Source organism: Orbicella franksi, chromosome 10, assembly GCF_964199315.1.
Source record: "Orbicella franksi chromosome 10, jaOrbFran1.1, whole genome shotgun sequence".
NCBI classification, from domain to species: domain Eukaryota; kingdom Metazoa; phylum Cnidaria; class Anthozoa; order Scleractinia; family Merulinidae; genus Orbicella; species Orbicella franksi.
In genome coordinates this window covers 21,743,670-21,764,978 of record NC_138154.1, presented here as the reverse complement: position 1 = coordinate 21,764,978, position 21,309 = coordinate 21,743,670, and the positions used below count along the sequence as shown (strand labels likewise).

Sequence of the window (21,309 nt, the reverse complement as noted above, 5' to 3'; positions counted from 1 at the left end):
ATCCCACATGACTTAAAGGGATTCAAAAATTCTGATCCCCCAGTGCATAACTTATCAGAACAAAACGGTCATCTACCTATAATTCTTAAAAGGATTCAGAATTTCTGATCCCCCTTATCAGGTGACAGGACAGAAATAGCCGTCTATTTATAATTCACAAGAAATTAACTAGATGTCTGATAGCTAAAAAGTAACGATTGGATAGTAACTTTAAACACATTACAGACAAAATGGATCACAGAGCAAAGGGCATCAGAAAAGTACACAAATGAAATATTCACAGATAGGTCATTATTTATAACGATTTAAAACCACGCCAAAGGATCGAGACAAAAATTGCAGTTTCATGCCGGACAGTGAAAGGTTTTATTTTTAATTCAAAAAGATATGAATTTAGGCTCCAGAATTACAAGCTGTTATTTAAAGTTCACATCAAAGATAACAAGAATTTTAATCAGGACTCAGCTGCCGTCTGGGCCACCTCCGTTTTCTGCTTTAATGTGTTCGTTTCGGATTGACGGCCGCTATTCTTGCCTTTTTTTTCCCTCTGCTCTGCAATGAAGCAATTGAAGCTAAATATTTTTATAAATAGCGATAGAATTAACATTGTTTTTCATTAATCAATTGATCGGGAGTGTATTCTTTTGTAAAGAATAAAGAGCAGTATGTAGGCAATGCGGTAGTGAAGTGTATCGAGCGTGATCTGTAGCTTCAAATCAATTCAGTGTAAACTTTAAGTTACCTCTTCAAAAAGCACACTAACAAGCTATTATGCAAGCATTTCATACATAGGAAATGTGTGTGAATAGTTTCCTCGTTACGGGTGCTAATAAAATCACGAGAACAAACGTTTTTCTTGTGTTTCAGTGATCGCGAAATAAATATAACAACGAAATTTCTTCAGCCACAACATTGATTTCGATTCAAAGATTGAGCAGCTAACTTTAATGTTGAGCAACAATTATGATATACTTACTTTTCTGCGACTTTCCTTTCTTTCACCGAAGCAATCAAGATACTCATTTGAACTTGGACAAACCATTCCATGTTTCTTGCTGCTATTGACAATGTTGGATTCGAAATTGCGCGCAAATAACTGACTCCTTTGGAAAGGGAATCTGCTGGTCAAAAGTATTCATTTATCAGATTCACCGAAGGATTATGGGATCGGATGGAAACAGCAAAATGGCGGGCAAAGATCGTGGTGAATGTTGTTAGGATTCGATAACAAAGCTCTCTGTTATTTTATAGCCTTGCTCTACGTTGGAAAGCAGTCACAAATTGTTTACAGATGTCCGTTGTTATTCCAGTTGAGTCAAATCCCAGTAAAGGTGGAAAAGTATGAAGTTTCGTCGGCAAAACAGTGTGGCAATCAAACTATTTGCCAGCAGCTGGCGGTTTCTCTTACACTCGTCAGGTTTACAGAAAGCTTGTGGTCCCTGCAGCTTTCCAAGGTAAACTGATTTTCTTGCATAATTTTTGAAGGTTCTTGAAATACTGGAAACGTTCTGGCCGGTTAAATTGATCGTGGAAGATTACAGAAGATGCAGATGCTTTAACACACTGTTAAGTCTTGTTGATTTCGTGAATGCAAATGTTCATTTCCTAAAGGAGTTATGAAAGCAACTGTATTCAACACAACAATATACAAACAATTTCGCGTTGGGAAAATCATTCATTGTAAAAGTACAATAAGTGCAATAAATGCGAGCTCTCTCATGTAGTTTACATATACTTCATATAGCTAGTGTATATCTTGTCTAGGATCAAGTGGGCATACATGTATTTATTATACAACAACTAAAACACAAGATATCAAAAAGCAACACCCTTCACCTTTTTGATTTTCAGGTTGATGGTGGTACTCTTGAGGTTATGTTAGATGTGCATATTACATTATCAAGACCTTTTGTTTCCCACTTATTACTTGAGTTGCAAAAGACTGATGTTATTTTCATTAGGGTGGTTGAAGTTCTCTTTAATTGGGCAGTATTTCAAAGGTTTTTTTATAATTTGGCATTTCGTTATGCAAATAGAGGTTATTTAGAACAGCAGATATAATTCACAGCTAGGTTACGGAAGATTACTTTTAACCACTTCCAGAAATTTGTACATAAAGCTTACCATAATTTGAAAAACACATGATTCATGGATAAAATTAATTGAAAAAAATACTTTCATGAAGAAATTAATGTAATTGAAATTTGAAATTCATTTCAAGAATATTTTGTGCTTTTCCGGTCATGAAATCTGTTTACATTTCATGAAAATTTACTGAAGAATGTAAACATTTACTAGACTCCAATTTAAGTAGCTGAGAAGTGTTTCAAACAGGATTTTTGAAAGATATATGTTAAATTTAAGTAAGTTTTGTGATAAATCGCAACATAATGGAAACTCATTTCCAGCCAGATTTTGTCCTCCTTTTGCATCTGGATGTGCCTGGTTTTTGGTATTAAATTTTAATGTACAACTGTAGCAGGTTTAAATAAAACTATGAGTTATTTATACATTTTCCTATGTAAATACAGAGATTTCACTTAGGTTTAGGATTTGAAGAGCAGGTATCAAAGTTCAATATAAATGAGTAATGAAGAGTTTTCAATAGTTAGCTATATTTTCACCACCTGTGACTAAGAAAGCTTTTGGCTAGGTTAATATTAAAGTGCTACGTGTACATGAGTGATGGATAATTTTTAGATTGGCTGCTATCTTTTTACTATCTCTGGCTTTTGGGTAGGTTATCGCAGTGCGATATGAGTGATGGGTAGTTTTCAGATAGGCTATCTTTGTACTAACCACAGCAGAGGTAGGTTTCAGATAGGATAGTGTTTTATTGTTCAATATAAGGACTAGTCTTCAGATAGCCTAGTTTTTGGCTTACTACAGTAGTGGTGGCTTTTGGATAGACAAGTTAGTGGATAGCTAGGCCATCTAAGTATCTGTTGAATATCTATACAGGAAGCTAGTTTTTAGCTAGTCTATCCATTTCCTAACTATCTGATGGATAGATATTAGTTAACTTTAAGCCATGCCAAAGATAGCTATCCTCTATCTACAAAACCTCTTGGATAGAAAAAAGATAGAGATTTTCATCCATCAACCAGGAATGAGATAGTTGCAAGTAGCATGAAGTTAGTAATAAACTAGTAATAAGATATGATCGTTTTTGGGAGGGCTTCTTTAACTGAGGACAGCAAACTATTGCCAGCTAGCAGGAAACATCTCCAAGATGAGTGTGCCAAATTAAAGAAGAAAGAATAGAATTGCTTGTAGCATTAGCTACAATACTTGCATCCATATCTGTCAGGTCTTTATAAAAACAATTTTACCCACACCCTTCTCCTTTGAGCATGGTTAAACTGGTTATGTAACTGAAGTCTGAATGAACTGGTAGCCCACTCAAAAAGTTAGATTGAAGATGTAAAAACATGTTGGGCAAAGCTAAAGTCCATGGCCGCTGCTATATGACAACAGGTTTTTGGAGGATACTGTATACATGTATGTAGAGTACATCGACCCACTTAAATGTATCAACTGCAAATTTAAATGTACATGTAAATTGCAGTCTTTAATTGTCATCCCTGTAATGTACTGTAGTGTTCCTGAACGCTCTTTTTGTTTGATAACAGTGAGGTGCCTTGTTTCCATGTTAAACAGAAATTGTTAGAAATTTTTCCTTCACACAAGGTGAGCTAACTCCGACAGAGAAAGTGGAGTCTGCATTTATGCCTACAGTTGTGCAGTTTGAGTAATCTCACTTTTTTGGTCAATTCTGAACTTTCCTATCCTCTTAGGTACTGTTTGATATTGTTTTTTAGACTTACAGCTACTGTAATTTTGAAGTGCATAGATCATTGTAATACAATGTGTGATGTTTACAGTTACTTATATTAATAGACTGCTGTGAAGAAACTTGTTCTTCATCACTCTCTCAGTATAATCTGAGTGTATGGAATCTGTTAAGAATTATGCTATATTTGTATAAAATTTCTAATTGAATATTGTTATCAAGAAAAAATATTTTGATTAGACATTGTTCAGGCAGGCAGCGAGATCTAAACCCTGTCTTCAATGTTATGATTTAATGTGGCTACATTGGATGTAACACTGGTTTTGCAGGGGATCAGAAATTCTGAATCTTCTCCTGTGTTCTTTGGGGGATCAGAAATTCTGAACCCTTTCTAGAGTTCTTTAGGGGATCAGAAATTCTGAACTCTTTCTAGTGTTCTTCGGGGGATCAGAAATTCTGAACCCTTTCTAGTGTTCTTTGGGGGATCAGAAATTCTGAACCCTTGCTAGTGTTCTTTGGGGGATCAGAAATTCTGAACCCTTTCTAGAGTTCTTTAGGGGATCAGAAATTCTGAACCCTTTCTAGAGTTCTTTAGGGGATCAGAAATTCTGAACCCTTTCTAGTGTTCTTTGGGGGATCAGAAATTCTGAACCCTTTCTAGTGTTCTTTGGGGGATCAGAAATTCTGAACCCTTTTTAGTGTTCTTCGGGGGATCAGAAATTCTGAACCTTTTCTAATGTTCTTTGGGAGATCAGAAATTCTGAACCCTTTCTAGTGTTCTTTGGGGGATTTGAAATTTTGAATCCTCTCTTGTGTTGTTTGGGGATCAGAAATTTTGAATCGTTTTCTATGGAGGTACCTCTCGAGACAAGAAATTCAAAAAAATCATTTGGTGTCTTATGCGTGACTTAAACATTCATTTCAATTCAAATAAAGAATAGGAAATTGCTTGGAAGAATTTTTTAATTCCTTGCAAACAGGGAAACTTTTCCTCTGAGTTTTAACACCAGTTTAAGATTCTTAGTATATTGCAAAAATCGTCTTTGGAATTAAATGGCAATCATAGACTTCCGTCTAAGCTCCACGTTTCACTTTAGGCCAATTTTGCACTCATTTCCAACGGAACTTCCAAGCCTGCAACGTAAAAATAACTTTTCTCCGAGACAGGTTTCTATTTTACACCGAAAAAGTAGCCATTTTTGAAGTGGTTCTTAGTATTTACTCTGAATTTTATCAAATTGGAACACCACATTTTAGTTTGGAAGGCGTTTCAGATATTGAGATGAAATGTCACGTAACGGCTACTTTTTGGCTGAAATATAGAGGTAAATAACCGATTCCACTGCTTACCATGCTCTTGTTAGCGTGACTGGCTAATTTAACCCACAGTAAAGACATAGTGAGGTCATTTAGGTGAAATCGCAGAGGTTAAGCCCGTCTAAATTAGTGCCGCGGCGAACCAAATGATCAACGTAAGCTCTAATTTAGCTTTGTATGGCTCGTTCGACTCATTTGCAGCGACTTCAAAGGCTTGTATAGGCATGGTATGGACTCTATTAAGAGTACACGAGGTAGATAGCACTCTCGGTACGACATGGCCATATTTATGTACATTTTCTAACCGATTTTCCAAAAACATGCCCGCTATTTTGGTGCAAAGTCTTTAACACGGTTTTCATAAATTCAGACATAACCATTTTTAGGTACAGTGCATATTCTTGAAGACCCTTTGAATGGTTATGGCCTATGCAGTACACTCTATGTTGAGTGTGATACCTGTGAGCTGTCACTGTTCTTTAGCACTGGCAAACACAATGCCAGTGATAAAGTACCTCGAACCATGCAGGGAAAGGACGTCAACAGCAGGTTAGTCTTTGCAGCAAATGAGGTAAGGCTTGGCAGAGAGAGCATTACTGCTTTATGCGAAGCACTAAATATGCCTCCCCCTGTGACTCCAACTTCTTGGGCAGCTCATGAACATGAACTGTACAAGCAAAATCTTGTTCTTATTAATGAAGAACTGGAGAAAAATTGATGTGAACTAAAAGAAATTTTTCAAAGGGACAGCAGTCAATCTCATCAGTGTAATCTCCCAGTATCAGTTAGCTTTGATGGAACCTGGGCCAAGGGAGAGTTTGCATCTAACCATGGGGTTGGATTTGTGATCTGGCGCCTTCTAATGCAGCAAATGGACATGTCAATGACTCATATATCACATTTTTGTTTGTATTTACTTCTTAAGACAGCATCTTATTAGAAACTACGGTGTTTCTAATGATGTTGATGAAAAAATTTTGTACTTTGACGTTTGAAATTTTTTAACTTGAATTTCTCAAAACTAGCGTTTTTCATGACAAAGGAGCTGCCCCGGCTAATATTTGCAAGAGATTTTGAGTTATTGACCTCATCAAACCAAGGTTAGGAGATCAAGAAGTCATTCTGTGAGAGATAAATCGACTGTTTTGAATGTTTACATCTTTCGAATATAACTGAGCGGTAGCGGCCCAATTCTACCGGAAGTCACTATTAAGAGCCGATCGCCTACACTAAAATCATTTGAATTATCCCGTAAATCGGGAGTCCACAATCTTTTTCATTCATTTGAGGTCAGTAATTATCATATACTTTCATTTGTTCCGCTAATAACCGGAAAAGTTGCCAGTTTCACAGGTAAACGGTATTTCAGCCGTTTACATAGCATTTCGAAAGATGGAATGTCGAGAGATGGTCGAAAGATGTCGCTTATGCAAGTAACACTGAAAGCGGGTGTAATAAATGTGTTTGCTTTTCTGTGTGTAAAGGTAAATTATAAAGAAATCTGTAAAGAAATGTAATTTCTGTCTTTTTCAGTAAAATGCTGACGACAGCATTGTTTGTTGTTCAAGGCTGATTATCTCGAAAAAATGCTCAGGTACCCCAGTTTTCTTTGTGGATTCCAATAGCCCTTGCTAAGATCCACTTTTTGCAGATGGTACTAATCTGACGAAAATACCTTTGTATTTAGTAGGCACCGTCCTTAAGGGGTCGACGAAATTTTTTCTTGCAGTGAACTTTTTGAAGCCCTCCCAAGAAAAATTCAATGAGGCATGTGCTGTTTTCATGTTTCTTTGGCATCGATAAGTCTGGGCCAATGTAGCTTGAGAGGCAAAAAAAAAGGCTTTTTCCAGTTTTTAGCTGCCAATTTATATTCCATCATTAAAATATAACAAAATGAAGACAAAAATCGTTTGTTCGTTTATTATTAGCTATTTATTAATCGGGAGAGAATTCTATTACGGGAAAATCTAACGTTGGAGGGTAATAAGTTGTCTATTATATGGCTTTTTGCTTTAATAATAATAATAATAATAATAATAATAATTATTATTATTATTATTATTATACATTTATATAGCGGAAATACTAAGAAATATTCAAAAGCGCTTTACATAAAAAGAACCTAACAAACTAAAACAAAGATCAATAAAAAGCATAAAATGTGCTAAAAATACAAAAATATAAAATGGCTTATGCAAGTAAGATTTACAAACCCGTAATCGTCCCGTGGGCATTACGGGAGAATAATGCCCTACAATTAGCTAATCAGAGCGCGCGTTATATCGGCTACAAAAAAACAAGCCATATAATAAAATATATACAACTATCAAAAAACTATCTATGTATATATGCACACGCGTTTTATTTCTTTTAAAGCGATATAAATTTACAAATTTGGGCATGCCCGCAGGCAGCAAAGGCAAGTTAAAGTGGGTCATACCTCAACAAAACAAAATGAAATACAGTGAAATTACGATTCTTCGAACCACCTTAGGGAAACGAAAATCTGTTCGAACATCGGAGAGATACGTTCGGAAATCGGGGGTTAAATTACAGTGTTCGACTTACGAGAGGGAAACGACTTTTGGTTGGAGTTATCCGGAGGTTCGAAAAATTGAGGGTTTAAGAAATCGGGTTTCCACTGTGCTTTAGTTTGTCTTAAAAACACATTCATTGAACAACTTCTTCATTAGATATGCTTAATGCTGAAGGGAATACTAATTAAGGTTGATAGAAGGTATAATTCTCCCACTCGTCTCCACGTTGTAGTCTTGACGATCGGTTGTAAGATGTCATTAGGATTTCTTGATTATTAAACTCTGGCATGCGCTTCACCTCTGGTAATCTGTTTCTCATCCTAAAAATGAAACAAAAATTATGGAAAAAAAAAAACTAACCAAAAACGCTCTTGTATTATATTTTGCTGCACCTTTTGCTCAACGGAATTCTTCTGCCACTTCTCTCGAGTGCCACTTAAGAGACATTGATTATCTCCACTTTGGCATTATATTGGGTTAAAAAAAAGATAAATGTCTGCGTACGAGCCAAGTGGCTCATCAGGGACAATTATGGCGGAGTTTATTGCGGAGTTTATTGTTATTCTGTAGAATGAAGTGACTAGGAGTATTTCTACTCCCCCCTGGATGGGATGATAGTCCATCGCAGGGTTACCCCCAGCATCAAATTCGCCGGTACCCATTTATACGCCGGGTGAAGAAAGGCACTGTTTGGTCAAGTGTCCTTCACAAGATCACAATAAAATGTCCCCGGCCAGGGCACGAACCTGGACCGCTCGATTCATGGTTAGTCAAGCGGAAACATTTTGGCAGGGCTAGCCATTAACGATAACTGACTACTGTCGATATTCTGTTGACTTCCAAAGTATCATAAAGAATCAACATAGAGTTAATTATATCTTACCGCCAGAACACGATCGAAATTATCAAGATGATGACCACCACTCCTATACTAACACCAATTGCAGCCCACTTCCAAACATTGCTTGGCTCATCTGGTCTCGCTGTTGGTGACGTGGTCGGCGTGGCAGGTTTGACGAGAACTTCTACATCAGAGATGTTTGCCCCAATAGCTAACTCAAGCGCGGACTTGTTAGTCTTAACGATCTCTGCCAGAGTACTGCGAGGCAGGACCGAGATATCTGCGATGAAGAGTCCAAGCGGCTGCTGCACGTAAAACGCTACCTGGAGAGAGCCCGATGCATTGCTAGGGTAACCAGGCAGTAGGTGAACCTGGTCAGTGGTGTAAAGTTCCGTAAAAGGGGAACGTCTGATGTCAAGATTGAATGTTAAAAATACACGAGTTAGTCAAAGTCCTAACTCCAATTATTTCAGTTTAATATGTGACATTGAACTGCCCTTAGAGGAGAACAAAGCGGCTCCAAATCATACGCGTTAAAACCAGGAGAAGATCAAGGTAAGCGAGTTAATGGGCTATATGTTACAAGCCCGACGCGTGGACAGCCCAAGCAATTTTCTCGTCTTCCTCGAAAGGACGAACTGAGTACCGTGTCTAAAAATAACTTAAGAGTGATTACCTTGGGTGTAAGGCTTATATGGGGTATTCACTCTCTCACCTTGATCTTCTCTTGTTTAAGACAAAATAAAACAAACAAATTAAAGAAAAACAAAACATGACATACTAAAAGAATGTAAAAACATTCCGGACAAGGAAGATTTAAGGTCACAATTTAATAGTGGATTTTAATGAGCCAGACATGATTTCAAGTTTGGCTCAATCTGCGCAAAGACATCTGTAATTAATTCAATATTGTTTTCGGTAGAGGCCAGCACTATGACGAATCCCGTAATACCCAGTGCTTCCCGTTCCTGGTAAGCAATGTCTCAAACCATTCTATCAGTTTGTGTAATCAGAAATGGCATCCGTGACCGTCATTCCACTGAGTCGTCTTGATGCCAGTAAATGAATACTTCGCTGTGAAATTAATAGAGCTAAAAAACGACTGCGCACGCTCACTCGCACGCTCCGAGAAACTGGGAAAGTTAACATAAAACCATAGCAACGTATACGTAAAATGGCGGCATTTTTGAAAAAGTTTAAGAGCGCTCAGAGTTTTCGCTTGGGCTAAGGAGTTGGTAAAAAGGTTAAGCTTGGAACTTTCCTTAGAGGCTAAAATATATCTCAGGAACACCATACTTCCATCCATGAACGTTCATCGAAATTTTGCCGCGAAGTCGGAGTTTGTGCTGCGAAAATGCGGCTCGTGTTGCAGATTATGTTAATGAGTTTGATGTTCATGGAAACTTCCGGTGAGCGGACATGTTGGTGCCACAGAAAAACCAGAAAAGGCGAGGAATACAAAGGGAAATTGCGGAGGTTCAATGCTGCAATAGCACCACGAACAGCTGGGCATGCACTGGACTCTGGACCAGAATAAACCGCGAAGCAAATGGTTTTTGTGCATGTCCACTTCCTGTGCACTCAACTGATATTTCAGCCAACATACCAGCGAAGTTTTATGAAATGTTTGACCGCATCGGACGTACTACGAGTGGTTACCGTCCTGGTGTGCGATGGTATTCCAGTTGTTGGAAAATTGCAGACCAATTGTTTAAAGACGAACAAGATTACAGCCCTCCTGGAAAGGTACGGTTACTGGGAGACTACTATAAGGACGCCCTTTAAAATGAGTGGCACATATTTCCGAGTTTCTTGTGACATGCAAATGTAAAACTGGTACAAATAAGTTCGTTTTGATGATTTCAGAGAAAAAGTAGTGATGTGACGTTCCATCACACCTCACCATGCCAAAACAGGTACTTGTCATCATTCTATTATATAAAATCAGTTTCGAAATAACAAACCTCTTGTTGCATTCCTCCTAGAAGTCACCAGAGGAAATGGATTTGTTGCTCAGAAAGGAGACAGAAAAGTGCTGAACCTTGCAAACACAACTTAATGTGGCAACACAACAGCTCGCAGAGATAAAAGGTGTTTTTACTGTTTCGAGGCTGCGTAGCATCATAACAAAAACTCTATAATTCGCCCAAAAATATTTTAATTTTTGTCATGGTTGATTTTTCTATTACAGAATCAACAATTGAAAAGAGGTTGGAAGCATTTCAAAAGACCCTGTACAGACATCAAATAACCACCCCAGACCAGAAAATTTACAATCCAGAGGGAATAAGACAGTTTACAGACAAAAATAGCCCTGGACTCTTTGAGGACACCCTTAACTGTTTAAGTGGAAGAAAAAGCTTGTCCAGCAGAAGAAAAAGATGTAAGAGCAGAGGGTGGTGTCCTTACTCCACATAATGGCCTATTTTAGGTAACAAACTTTAAGTGAAGAGAGCTACCTGTAAGAAAATTGTTTTTCATTCATTGTTCATGGCGGGGATGTAACAATGGAAGCAAATTACTTTTACCGACATGGCAGGTCACAAAAAACATTTGCATTGCAAAAGGACAGTGGCTTATACGCCGCTAATTGTGGCATGACCTTGCAAGGCCTATCTGCTTGTCAGATTTTAGGATACAGCAACAGGCCTAGAAACGAGTAGCAGTTAAAAGCAGACCTCACTAAAGATCATGCCAACTACATATCCCAACAGTTGCAGAGAGTAAATGAGCTCAGTCTTCAAATAAATATGCTTGTTAACAGCTTGTAAATAATTCTAATCAACAAATGGCCTCACACACGCTACCAAAAAATATTATTGGAAAAAAAAAGCCATTTTTGTAACTTAATTTTATTTCTTGTCTTTGTCTTGTATAATATATTACAAATACTAGAGCAGTTTTCAATTGAGTGTGAAAAGTAATAAAAATTACTTTGGTTTTGGCTTTGGGTTTCCTACGCTTTGACACTGGCTGGAAAACCGTTTGACACTGGCTGGCTATTATTAGACTACATTACTGTACTTGGCCAATGTCAAACCATAGTTTGGTTTGGGTTTTACAGCACTCAATTGAAAACCAATCTATTAACTACTTAATTATTGTTTTTACACTCTCTCTTCCCCATCAGCTGACATGTTTCATGGTCTTAATGGTTGATGACTTCCACAACATTCAGTCATTTCATACACCAGCGCGACTTGTTAGGACAATTGTGGTACACATGGCATCCTGTATAGCGGATGTGAATCCCACAGTCAGTGCAGTACTTCGCCCATCATCATCCTTATACAGACAAGTAGTGATAAATGTAAATGGCCAACAGAAGACCTGCCCTGGTGGAATACATGTGCCATCTGTTCTAGAAACACTAACAAATGCCTTAATGAATATGCAAAACCAGTTTTTGGACCAGCTACCGCAAAACATGCAAAGCATTGATCCAGGGAGACTACAGGCCGCACTGCGAGAACTAAGGCTAGTATAAATTAAATTGTTTATAAACAGTTTCCTGTTTAAAAATATAAAATGACCTGTTATGAATATCAAAATAGAGTAAATATCATCAGCCTAGAGCAATTCTAATAAACAAAAAATTACTGGAAATTGGCATTTTCTCTTTAAATGGTATTTCAAGGATAATAATACACATGACGAAATTACTCGATTCTGATTGGCTAAGAGCAGTGCAGTTCAAGTGTAACACCGTGCAAAAAGTGTAACATCAGTGCAAAAAGTGTAACACCAGTGCAAATTACACATCGAAATTCTGGATTATGACTGACTGAAATAAAATAGGAACTTTTCTAAGAAAATGATATCACGTAAAATGATGACGAAAATTTTGTGCTGAAACTTTGAAAAAAGTTTTCTCAAATAAGAAAAAATGGCTTCAAGAAAGATCTTCCAGCACTTCCTCCGCGCGAATTTTTTCATGTTCATATTATTAATAAGTAATCATACGGTTTTTCTCGTTCAATTCGGAGTTAATTTGCACTTGTGAGTTTTTCAAAAAGCTGATACTACACTCGCCGAAGCGGCTCGTGCAATTTCAGCTTTTTGAAAAACTCACTCGTGCAAATTAATTCCAAATTGAACTCGAAACCGTATGATTACCTATACTAACAATAGTTATAGAAATGCCAGTAACAAAAACATTTTTATTTGTTGTTCAGGGTGTACTCTATTTTCTATATGTGTACGCTATAAGAGCAAAACGTCGTTTCTCAAAACGATTTAGCCAAAGTAGGACACCTGAGAACTTCGAGCTAAAACGGAAATGGAGGAATGAAGCAACAAGACAAAGGAGAATAGCGATAAGAAATTATTGGAGTGAGGTTTCGGATAATCTGCGTCAAAACCCAAAGAATTTCTACAAAACGTTTAAACCATTCCTGGATAGGAAGGACAAGGGAGACGGTACAAGGGATATACATCTCAATATCGACGGTAACTTAGTGAAAGATCAGGAAGGAGTAACTGAACATTTGGTGGAGTACTTCTCCACAATGGCGAATGGGATTGGTGGAGATAACGCAGAATCTCTTATCGAGAGTGACTTTAAGGAACACAGTAGTTTAAAATCAATCTCCACCATGATGATTGCACCGAAACATTCTTTTTGTTTCAGATCTGTCTCTTATTATGAGGTGAAGGATGCCATGGACAAGATGGGGGCAACAAAAGCTGCAGGACACGATGGAATACTACCAAGAATGTTGAAGTTGATGGCTGAAGAACTGGCACCCTCTCTAACTACGATCTTCAATTCTAGCATGAAGCAAGGAGAATGGATAACCGCTTGTTAGCGAGGGGAATGGATACCTGTGTTTAAGAATGACGATAGGCGGGAAGTTAGAAATTACAGACCGGTCACAGCATTACCAGCTGTCGGCAAGATTTACGAAAAACTATTGAGTAAACAAATAACTGAGTATATTGAACCAAAACTGAGCCACGGTGTGTCAGCTTACCGAAAGAACAAGGGATGTGAAAGTACCATTTTACGGCTTGTAGAGTACTGGAAAAAAGATCTGGATGGCAAAAAAGTTGTAGGAGTCTTATCGCCAGATATGAGCAAAGCATTTGACTCTCTTTGCCCACCACTCCTGATCAAAAAATTAGAATCCTACCATTTTTAAGATCATGCCCTAAACCTGGTTCGGTCGTATTTTTCCCAGCGGAAAAACAGGGTTAGGTTAGCGTCAGCGACAAGTCAGTGGAAAGATATTGTAAGAGGCTGTCCCCAGGGGTCTACATTTCGCCCCCTGTTGTGGAATGTATTCTAGAACGATCTTATTCAGGCTACTGTAGAAGCTGACATATCAATGTATGCAGACGATCATCAGGTATTTTCATCAGATCACTCGATCGGTAGGGTGGAGGAGAAGCTACTACATGATGGAAACAAAATGACAAAATGGTATGAAGAGCACTTATTGCAAGTGAACATTAGGAAATATCAGTCGATGGTACTTGGTGAAAGGAATGGCACAGTTGAAATGAACATGCAAATAGGTGGAGTTAAAATAGAACAATCCCACTCCATCAAACTGTTAGGCGTGAACATTGATTCTGATCTGAGTCTAGTCAGCAAATTGGAGTACTCACGCGACTAAGGAACCTTATACCTATCCCTGCCAAATTGCAACTATTCAAGGCCGCTATTTTACCCCATTTAACTTATTGCAGTACCTTTTGGCATTTTTGCAGAGCTTCAGATAGGCGTAGATTAGAGAGGCTACAGGAGAGAGCTCTACGTACAGAGTCATACGAGAATCTGCTTCTACAGGCCAACCTACCGACTCTTTATAACAGAAGGTTACAAGATATAGCAATTCTAATGTTTAAAGGTAAGAACAACCTACTACCGAAGTATTTACAAGACCTCTTCAACCTAAACGGGGAAAGAGAAAAACGATACAACTTAAGGAATTCCGATTTTACCCTACCACGCTTTAACACTATTAAGTACGGGAAACATTCTCTGAAATATCTTGGGCCTTTTTTGTGGTCAAAGTTGACAAAGGAGGAACGTGGTATGGATAGTGTGAATACTTTTAAACGTCGGATAAGGAAAAGAGACTTAACGCACTTAATTGAAGACTGGGGCTGCAAGAACTGTTACTTATGCAATAGTTAATTTAGAAAGTGTTCATAATTATGTAATCAGTGTATGTTTTTAAGTACGTTTGTAACTAGAGTTCTATTTAGAATAAGTGTATGTTTTTAAACATGTTTTTAACTAGAGTTTCATCTAGAATAAGGGTTTCAATTTTCACAAAATTCTAATGTTTTTTCTTAATTTTTCTTTAATTAGTGTCACCAATTAGTGTGTAAAACGCTAAAATGACTGACACTTAAATAAAGTTTACTACTACTACTACGTACTCAGATCCAACAACGCAAGACTTAGAATCACTGGAGACGTGTATGGTGGTTGATTGTGGCTTATTGCAGGGAAAAGTGCAGAGTTTCTTCTTGATATGTTTAAGAGCATTTCACAGAACTGCCACAAATCATACCAGGTAACAATCCTAAAATAATAATAATAAAGAATACATTTTCAACTGTTTACTCATAAAATCAATAAATACAGAAGTCTAAACCATTTATTATACCATCATAAAACAATACGAGAATTTGATGATACAAGAAAAATTTTAAAACACAAGCTGCAAGCAAGCATTTTCCACATTTCTCAAGTGTTGTCAAATTCCTAAGGTGTGTTGAGACAGTTTGAAAGTACAATGCATAGTTTAGGCTTCTTTATATGATTAGGTAAATAGAATATGCAGAACTAGATATAAAATGTATCAAACAATGGAATGAATATTAAAATAAAGAAACAAAATTAATGAATACTGATAACATCTCTGACGTTCTAGAGTTGTTCTGTAGTTGTCCATGCCTTTTAAGGTCGGCGCACACGAGGGGACCAGTCCCTACGACTAGTCCCTGCAACTAGTCCCCAGAAGAGTTTACACGAAGGGACTGGTTCACAGAGACTTGTCCCACGAACAGTTCACACGAAGCGTTTTGAGGACCAAGTCGCAGGGACTTGTCCCAAAAATTCAAACCAGTTTGAATTTGTGGGACCAAACTTTGGTCCCTGCGACTAGATTTTGGCCAGTTCAAATGATGGGACTTGTCCCCTCGTGTCTGCCGACCATTAGATCTTGTTGGAACTGTGCGGCCCCGCAAATGATCCCGGCCCGCAAATGATCCCGGCCCGCAAATGATCCCGGCCCGCAAATGATCCCGGCCCGCAAATGATCCCCGTACCGCAAATGATCCCCAAATTGTACCGCAAATGATCCCGGGACCGGAACTGATTCCACCGCCAAAAGTTAGGAATGGCGTGGACTCCATGAAAAGTCTATGGATGGATACATATTTTCTTAATTATCCTACGTGAAGAAAAGACAAGTACCTCAGGCATAAAAGCAGCAATAAAAAAGCGTTTCTCATACTACGCAAAATACCAAATTGACATGTGTCGACTGCATAAATGTTTCGTTTAGGAAACGCACTGCAAAAGGAAACATGAATCTTCGAAGATGCCTCTGCTATCTAAAATAACCGCTTAGAACTTTTCCCTGTGCACTTCTTATACTTGCGTCCTAGATAGCCACGGGTTCCCACGAAAGTCTCTAGGATTCCTTCGTGCTAGTTACCGTAGTAAAAATGTAGTCAATCCACTTGGGAATTCTCAGTTGTCTCCAAATTTGAGGATATAGTGAACATCTTGTGCTACCACACATCTCAGGCCCGAACCCAATAAAGTCATTCAGGGAAGGATCCAGCTAAACTACAAACTTCAAACACAGGATTTCGCAACGTTGGATATCATTTTTAAAGTTGTGAAATTTGCATTCAAATCGTTCATATTGCACATTTTCTTGCGTTTCATAGAGTAACTGTTGGATCAAAATATAATATTATTACTGCGAAACTCAGAAAACTCCGAGGCTTTCAGGACAAACTTCTATGTTTGGTAGTGTTTTCTTTCTATCCAAGTCTCTTTTGGGAATTGAAAGACAAAGGAAAATTAAAAAAATTGCAATTTTGACCGGAAAGGCTCGGATCGATGTTAGGATATTGATATATCGAACGTGGCCTATTGGTTGTGGTTTTTTCTCGCGTGTCCTGAACTGTCTAGTGATTGGTTTAGTACCAAATTAACCTTTTGGAATCAAGTCCAAATGTTCACGGTTTTCTGAGTTTCACAGTCACAAAAAAAGCATAAATTTAAAATCCACTGTTCAAATTTCTGAGTCCTCACATTTCCAAATTTCATGGCGAGGCGACCATTTCCGGTCCGGGATCATTTATGGTACAATCTGGGGATCATTTCCGGTTCTGGGATCATTTGCGGTACAACTTGGGGATCATTTGCGCTACGGGGATCATTTGCGAGCGGGGATCATTTCCGTGGCCGTACAGAACTCATCAATCAACATGTCCATTAATTTTTCCGTCATATCTCCAGGAATGTTGAGTGGCAGGGTAAATACGTAACTATTTCAACATGAAGAAGGGAATCGTTTCCTTTACAGTTTGTTTCGCGCTCGGGTCCAAACGTAAGCTTAAGCGCTCCAATGCGAGCTTACGTGGCAGGTTTATCCTTGCGTGTCAGTTAAATTCATGTATAATTATTTGTAAGGAGCAACCACATTTGAAAAGATGTATTTACAACAAGGTAGTTGAAATTTACACGTTTTTAACCTGTAAGTGGCATCCAAAATAAACTTAATCTTGAAGCTACAGGCGTAAAGCAGTCACTACTCACAGCTACTCACCATGGCGATGCGACCGATGTCTGCCAGAGTTTGCTGTGTTTAGACCGTCTATATAGCCAGGAATATGTAGAGGATATCACGAACATCTGCTTGACTGAACTCATACTGAAAGTCCCATCTTCTCCATTTCTCTCGAATGATATTAGCCCAAAAAATTAACATCGCATGACGCCAAAACTTTTCATTGATCAAACGATCGAAAACGCCTCCACTCGTCGACTCGCCCGACTCGCCCGCAAAAATCCTACGCATGCGCAGTCGTTTTTCAGCTCTGCCAGCTCCTTTAAGTTTATAAAGCACTAGTTATAAACAGCAAATAGTCCTTTTAGTACAATTCATAGAATTCATATGAGGGCATAAGAAAGCGCCTGCTTGCGTCAAAAGGGATTTGACCGGTTGAAGTAAAAATAAAAGTAAAAGGCCAGCATATTTAACCTAACAAAAGATGCAGGGGGATGTTTTAAAGGATTACTCAATCCAAAATTTTGTAAGTTAATTGAAAGGGAACCATATCGTCTATGACGGCTATGTGAAAAGGTTGACTTTTCTGTCAAAGATAACCTCGTAGGAAACTTTATTGGGTTCCCGTCAACTCCACCCCCTCTAATGTGTCTTACTCCGAAAAAAATCAGTGATCACCTTTTTCGCCTGGCGTCCTTTAGAGCACATCTTGTCCTGTTCTCTTTACAGTAATCCGTTGTTACAGAAGCCATTTTGTCTTTGAATGACTTGTCCTTTTCGAAATCCCATTCAAACTGTCAAAGAAGATGATGAAAGGTACTCTTGTCAATATAACCTTGTGTTTAAGCCTTGTGAACACCTCATACAGTATAAATGTCGAAATTTATCAGAGTCTGGATAACATCTGTCAATTTTTCTGTAACGACCTTGTGCTTCCAAAAGTTTATTTTCTTTCTGTTTTTCGATTAGTGAGCTTACAAAAAGTGGTATATTACTTACATCGCTTTTGTGTGGAATTAAGAACTGCACAGCTTCTTCCCTCTCTTTCTTTGATGGCACACGCGGTTCAGGTAACACTGGCTTGGGAGCCGTCTCATTAACCTCTAGACCTATATGAACACGTTAGAATGTTGTTTTGTTTTTGATATACTAGAGAGCGAAGACAACGATAATGAAAGCAAACTGCTAGGAACAAAGATAGCCAAGCTTGAGGAGGATTGAGACATATGACAAACGGGGGGTACTTCCTTATATGGGCTATATAGATATGCGCGGCCCCAACGGGTATGGTTTTTCAGCCGTTTTGGTCTTAAATAGGGTATCGATTTTGGCTATGGTGGTCATAAACAGGGTATGGTTTTTGCACTCTAGTCTTGATATGTTTTTTTTTTTTTTAAGACGAAATTCAGGCCCTTCACAAATTATGTTTACGGCAATTTAACATTGGTCTGAACTAGGAAACTAATTATAAAAGTAGTGTTTGTCAATGTTTAGCTCTACTCTCCCCATTCCCCTATCGGAGCATGCGTGCTGGATGTTGATGATTAGAAAAACGTGTTCGACTCTTGGAATGGTGTTGTTTACTGTTGTTGGTTAAATCCATGGTTAAATCCGAATCATCCTTGGTTAAATCCGTGAATACACTACAATAAGGCAGGTCCGAAACAGGGTTTTGATTTAAGGGTCGTCAGGTCATAAATAAGGTTTTGAATTTTTGGTCAGGTAATAACTAGGGTAGTGATAACGTCCGATTTTGGTCATAAATACGGTAAGAGTTTTGGGAAGCGGGCTTCACACCCAAACCCATTTTTTCTGAGAGTATCCCCCCCCCCCGCCCGGATGACAAACAAAGAACTCAAACAATCTCGGCCTCTTACTTCAAAGATTAAATTACAAAGCAACCGAATACTATTCGGTTGCATTTTGCTTTTAACAAAAATCCAAGTTATGAGAGAACGTGTTTTTAGTTCCAAAGTTCTTTCAGTGAGGGTTTCAACAAAGTGTTGTATAACCAATGACGCCGAAACTTCACGTACAAGCGTTTTTATTACTTTTAAAGCCAAAAACATAACTTTGCTCATCCAGAAAGAACGCAGATAATTCCGTCAACCATTCAAAACCCAAGGCAGATTCATGTTGTTGCTGCAAAGCGCGGAAAAACGCGTTCGACAAGTCGCGATTGGTTTTGAATTAACTTCTGATTATTTGAGAAAGTTGCCCGGAGTTTGTCAAACCAACCACTTGGAGTAGAAATGAAAAACCAAAGCAATCACGAAATAATTTCGACACTCAAGTGAAAACTACTCAGCTGAGCCAACCACAGCCGAGGTGTAGAGAGGCAAACTCAAGGCAATTGGCCATTTCCTTTGACAATTTGCCAGTTATCTTGTGTCTCCGTTTCAAAAGGAGAAAACCTTTCTTATGAAAATGAATACTCCTTTTCATATGAATGGTTTCGCACTCAGACTCGTTTTGACACAGAGGCAAAAGGCAACTCGGAAATGCCCCCTTCCGATTTTTTTTTTCAACACTGAACTCAAAGTTACTTAAATTAATATCATGGGTGACAAATTGCTCCTTAATTTTGGCGCCAAATTTAGTTTCACGTGTGAATTTACAAAATTTCCATGGCAACGTTCTGCGCGAAATTTCTCGACTCAATAAATAAAATCAAAAGCCCACGATTGTAAGCGTAATTTGTCACCCACGATATTGAAAGGTGATCAAATGGAATACTCGTGAAATTAGGAAATAATTTCTCTTACGTTTTAGCAAAATTCTAATAAATTTCCTCGCCTAAAGACTCGGGAAATTATAAGAATTTTGACAAAACACGCGTGAAATTATTTTCTAATTTCATTCGACACCATTTGATTACCCACATTTATTCATCGCTGATTACCTCTGCATTTGCCGTCGATAAAGTACAGATCTTGTTCGCATTCACACTTGTACGAGCCGCGAGTGTTGACGCACCTGTGGAACTCATCCGTGCAGTTGTACAAATCTTCATCTAGGCATTCATTAACATCTGATTAAATTAATACAACAAATAAATTAACATTTTCCTTTTTTTCTTCGTCGAACAGTTCGGTTGTAGGCTCGATACAAAGCACATTATACATTTATTGTTAAACTCTGGCCAAATGGACTCGCAAGTAGTCACAAGTAGCCGCAAGTTGACTTGGGTTGGGTACATGGTCAAACGGTGAAAAAATTGAGTCGACTTGCGTGCAAATTTGATCGCGACCAAAGTGAGCGCAAGTCATCGCAAGTCAACGCAAGTGCACACAAGACCTGGACAGACGGAGTCGCAAGTAGACCCAAGTTTTCAACTTGCGACTTGCGGGTCCTTTTGGCCAGGGCCAGGGGCGGCAAGCAGCGAGGCCTGGAATCGAGTTTTTATGATTTCCCCAGTTAAGAAATTTGTGGGAAACAAACTTGACGGACTTCCGTGAGCGAGATGCGTTTGTAAAGTTTTGTAAACGTCGGACATATTTCACGTTCAAACATCCGAGAAAAGTTCCAGTTGTTCTACATCTAAATCTTGGACATTTTGATCGAGGCATCTGGGATAAATATTCGAACGCAAACCTGCGAGTGGGAACTCCACAGTGTGAACCTGATTGCAGGCATGAATATTTCATCCGAGCATTTTTTGTAGCGGTGTCCTATCAACGGGATAAACTGAAGTATTTCTATATTTCCGGACTCCCTGATGGTAAGGGTTGCTTTTTTTGAACAGCTTAACAGCTTCGTGACCCTTTTTGTTTGCACTTAATTGACAGGGTTAAAGCAGGTTTCATAGTGAGTGCAGTGGGTACGGCGCTTTTCTGTTACGTTACGACAAGAGGTCTGTTTCAGTTTCAGGCAAAGCATCTGGCATTATTTATGAAAGCGAATACTTGTAGGTCCCTCGGCAGAATTGAGAGTTCATCACCATCTCTTTGATTACAACACAAAATATTTGTGTCGTTGATTGTTTTTGCTTCTTCATAATCATCATTAGACTTTTGTTTTGATATTCTTGACTTAACGGCTTAAATAACGGGTCCAATC

The 21,309-nt window shown here is 38.4% G+C and overlaps 3 protein-coding genes across 3 annotated transcripts in view; 2 read left to right on the top strand and 1 right to left on the bottom strand.

The window, feature by feature from the left end:
* The window catches only part of LOC145500231 (uncharacterized), an 8,469-nt gene extending 1,901 nt beyond the window's left edge, over window positions 1-6,568 (top strand). The window contains exon 2 of the mRNA XM_081479749.1: window positions 5,497-6,568. Coding sequence (XP_081335875.1) covers window positions 5,497-5,828 — 332 coding nt within the window. The 3' untranslated portion in view covers window positions 5,829-6,568. The remainder of the gene's footprint in view (window positions 1-5,496) is intronic.
* Window positions 6,566-21,309, bottom strand: part of LOC145501745 (uncharacterized) — a 64,713-nt gene continuing 49,969 nt past the window's right edge. Inside the window, exons 46-50 of the mRNA XM_081481142.1 lie at window positions 20,153-20,281; window positions 18,250-18,359; window positions 17,929-18,044; window positions 8,531-8,896; window positions 6,566-7,967 (exon numbers count right to left, since the gene is read on the bottom strand). Coding sequence (XP_081337268.1) covers window positions 7,832-7,967; window positions 8,531-8,896; window positions 17,929-18,044; window positions 18,250-18,359; window positions 20,153-20,281 — 857 coding nt within the window. The 3' untranslated portion in view covers window positions 6,566-7,831. The remainder of the gene's footprint in view (window positions 7,968-8,530; window positions 8,897-17,928; window positions 18,045-18,249; window positions 18,360-20,152; window positions 20,282-21,309) is intronic.
* LOC145500222 (uncharacterized) lies at window positions 8,903-14,065 on the top strand. The gene is made up of 2 exons (XM_081479741.1): window positions 8,903-10,579; window positions 10,680-14,065. Exon 2 carries the CDS (start codon window positions 12,628-12,630, stop codon window positions 13,294-13,296), a length of 669 nt encoding a protein of 222 aa, XP_081335867.1. The 5' UTR covers window positions 8,903-10,579; window positions 10,680-12,627; the 3' UTR covers window positions 13,297-14,065.

Coding starts and splice junctions, on each gene's coding strand:
- LOC145500222 (XM_081479741.1), top strand. CDS start 12,628: ATGCCAGTAACAAAAACATTTTTATTTGTTGTTCAGGGTGTACTCTAT.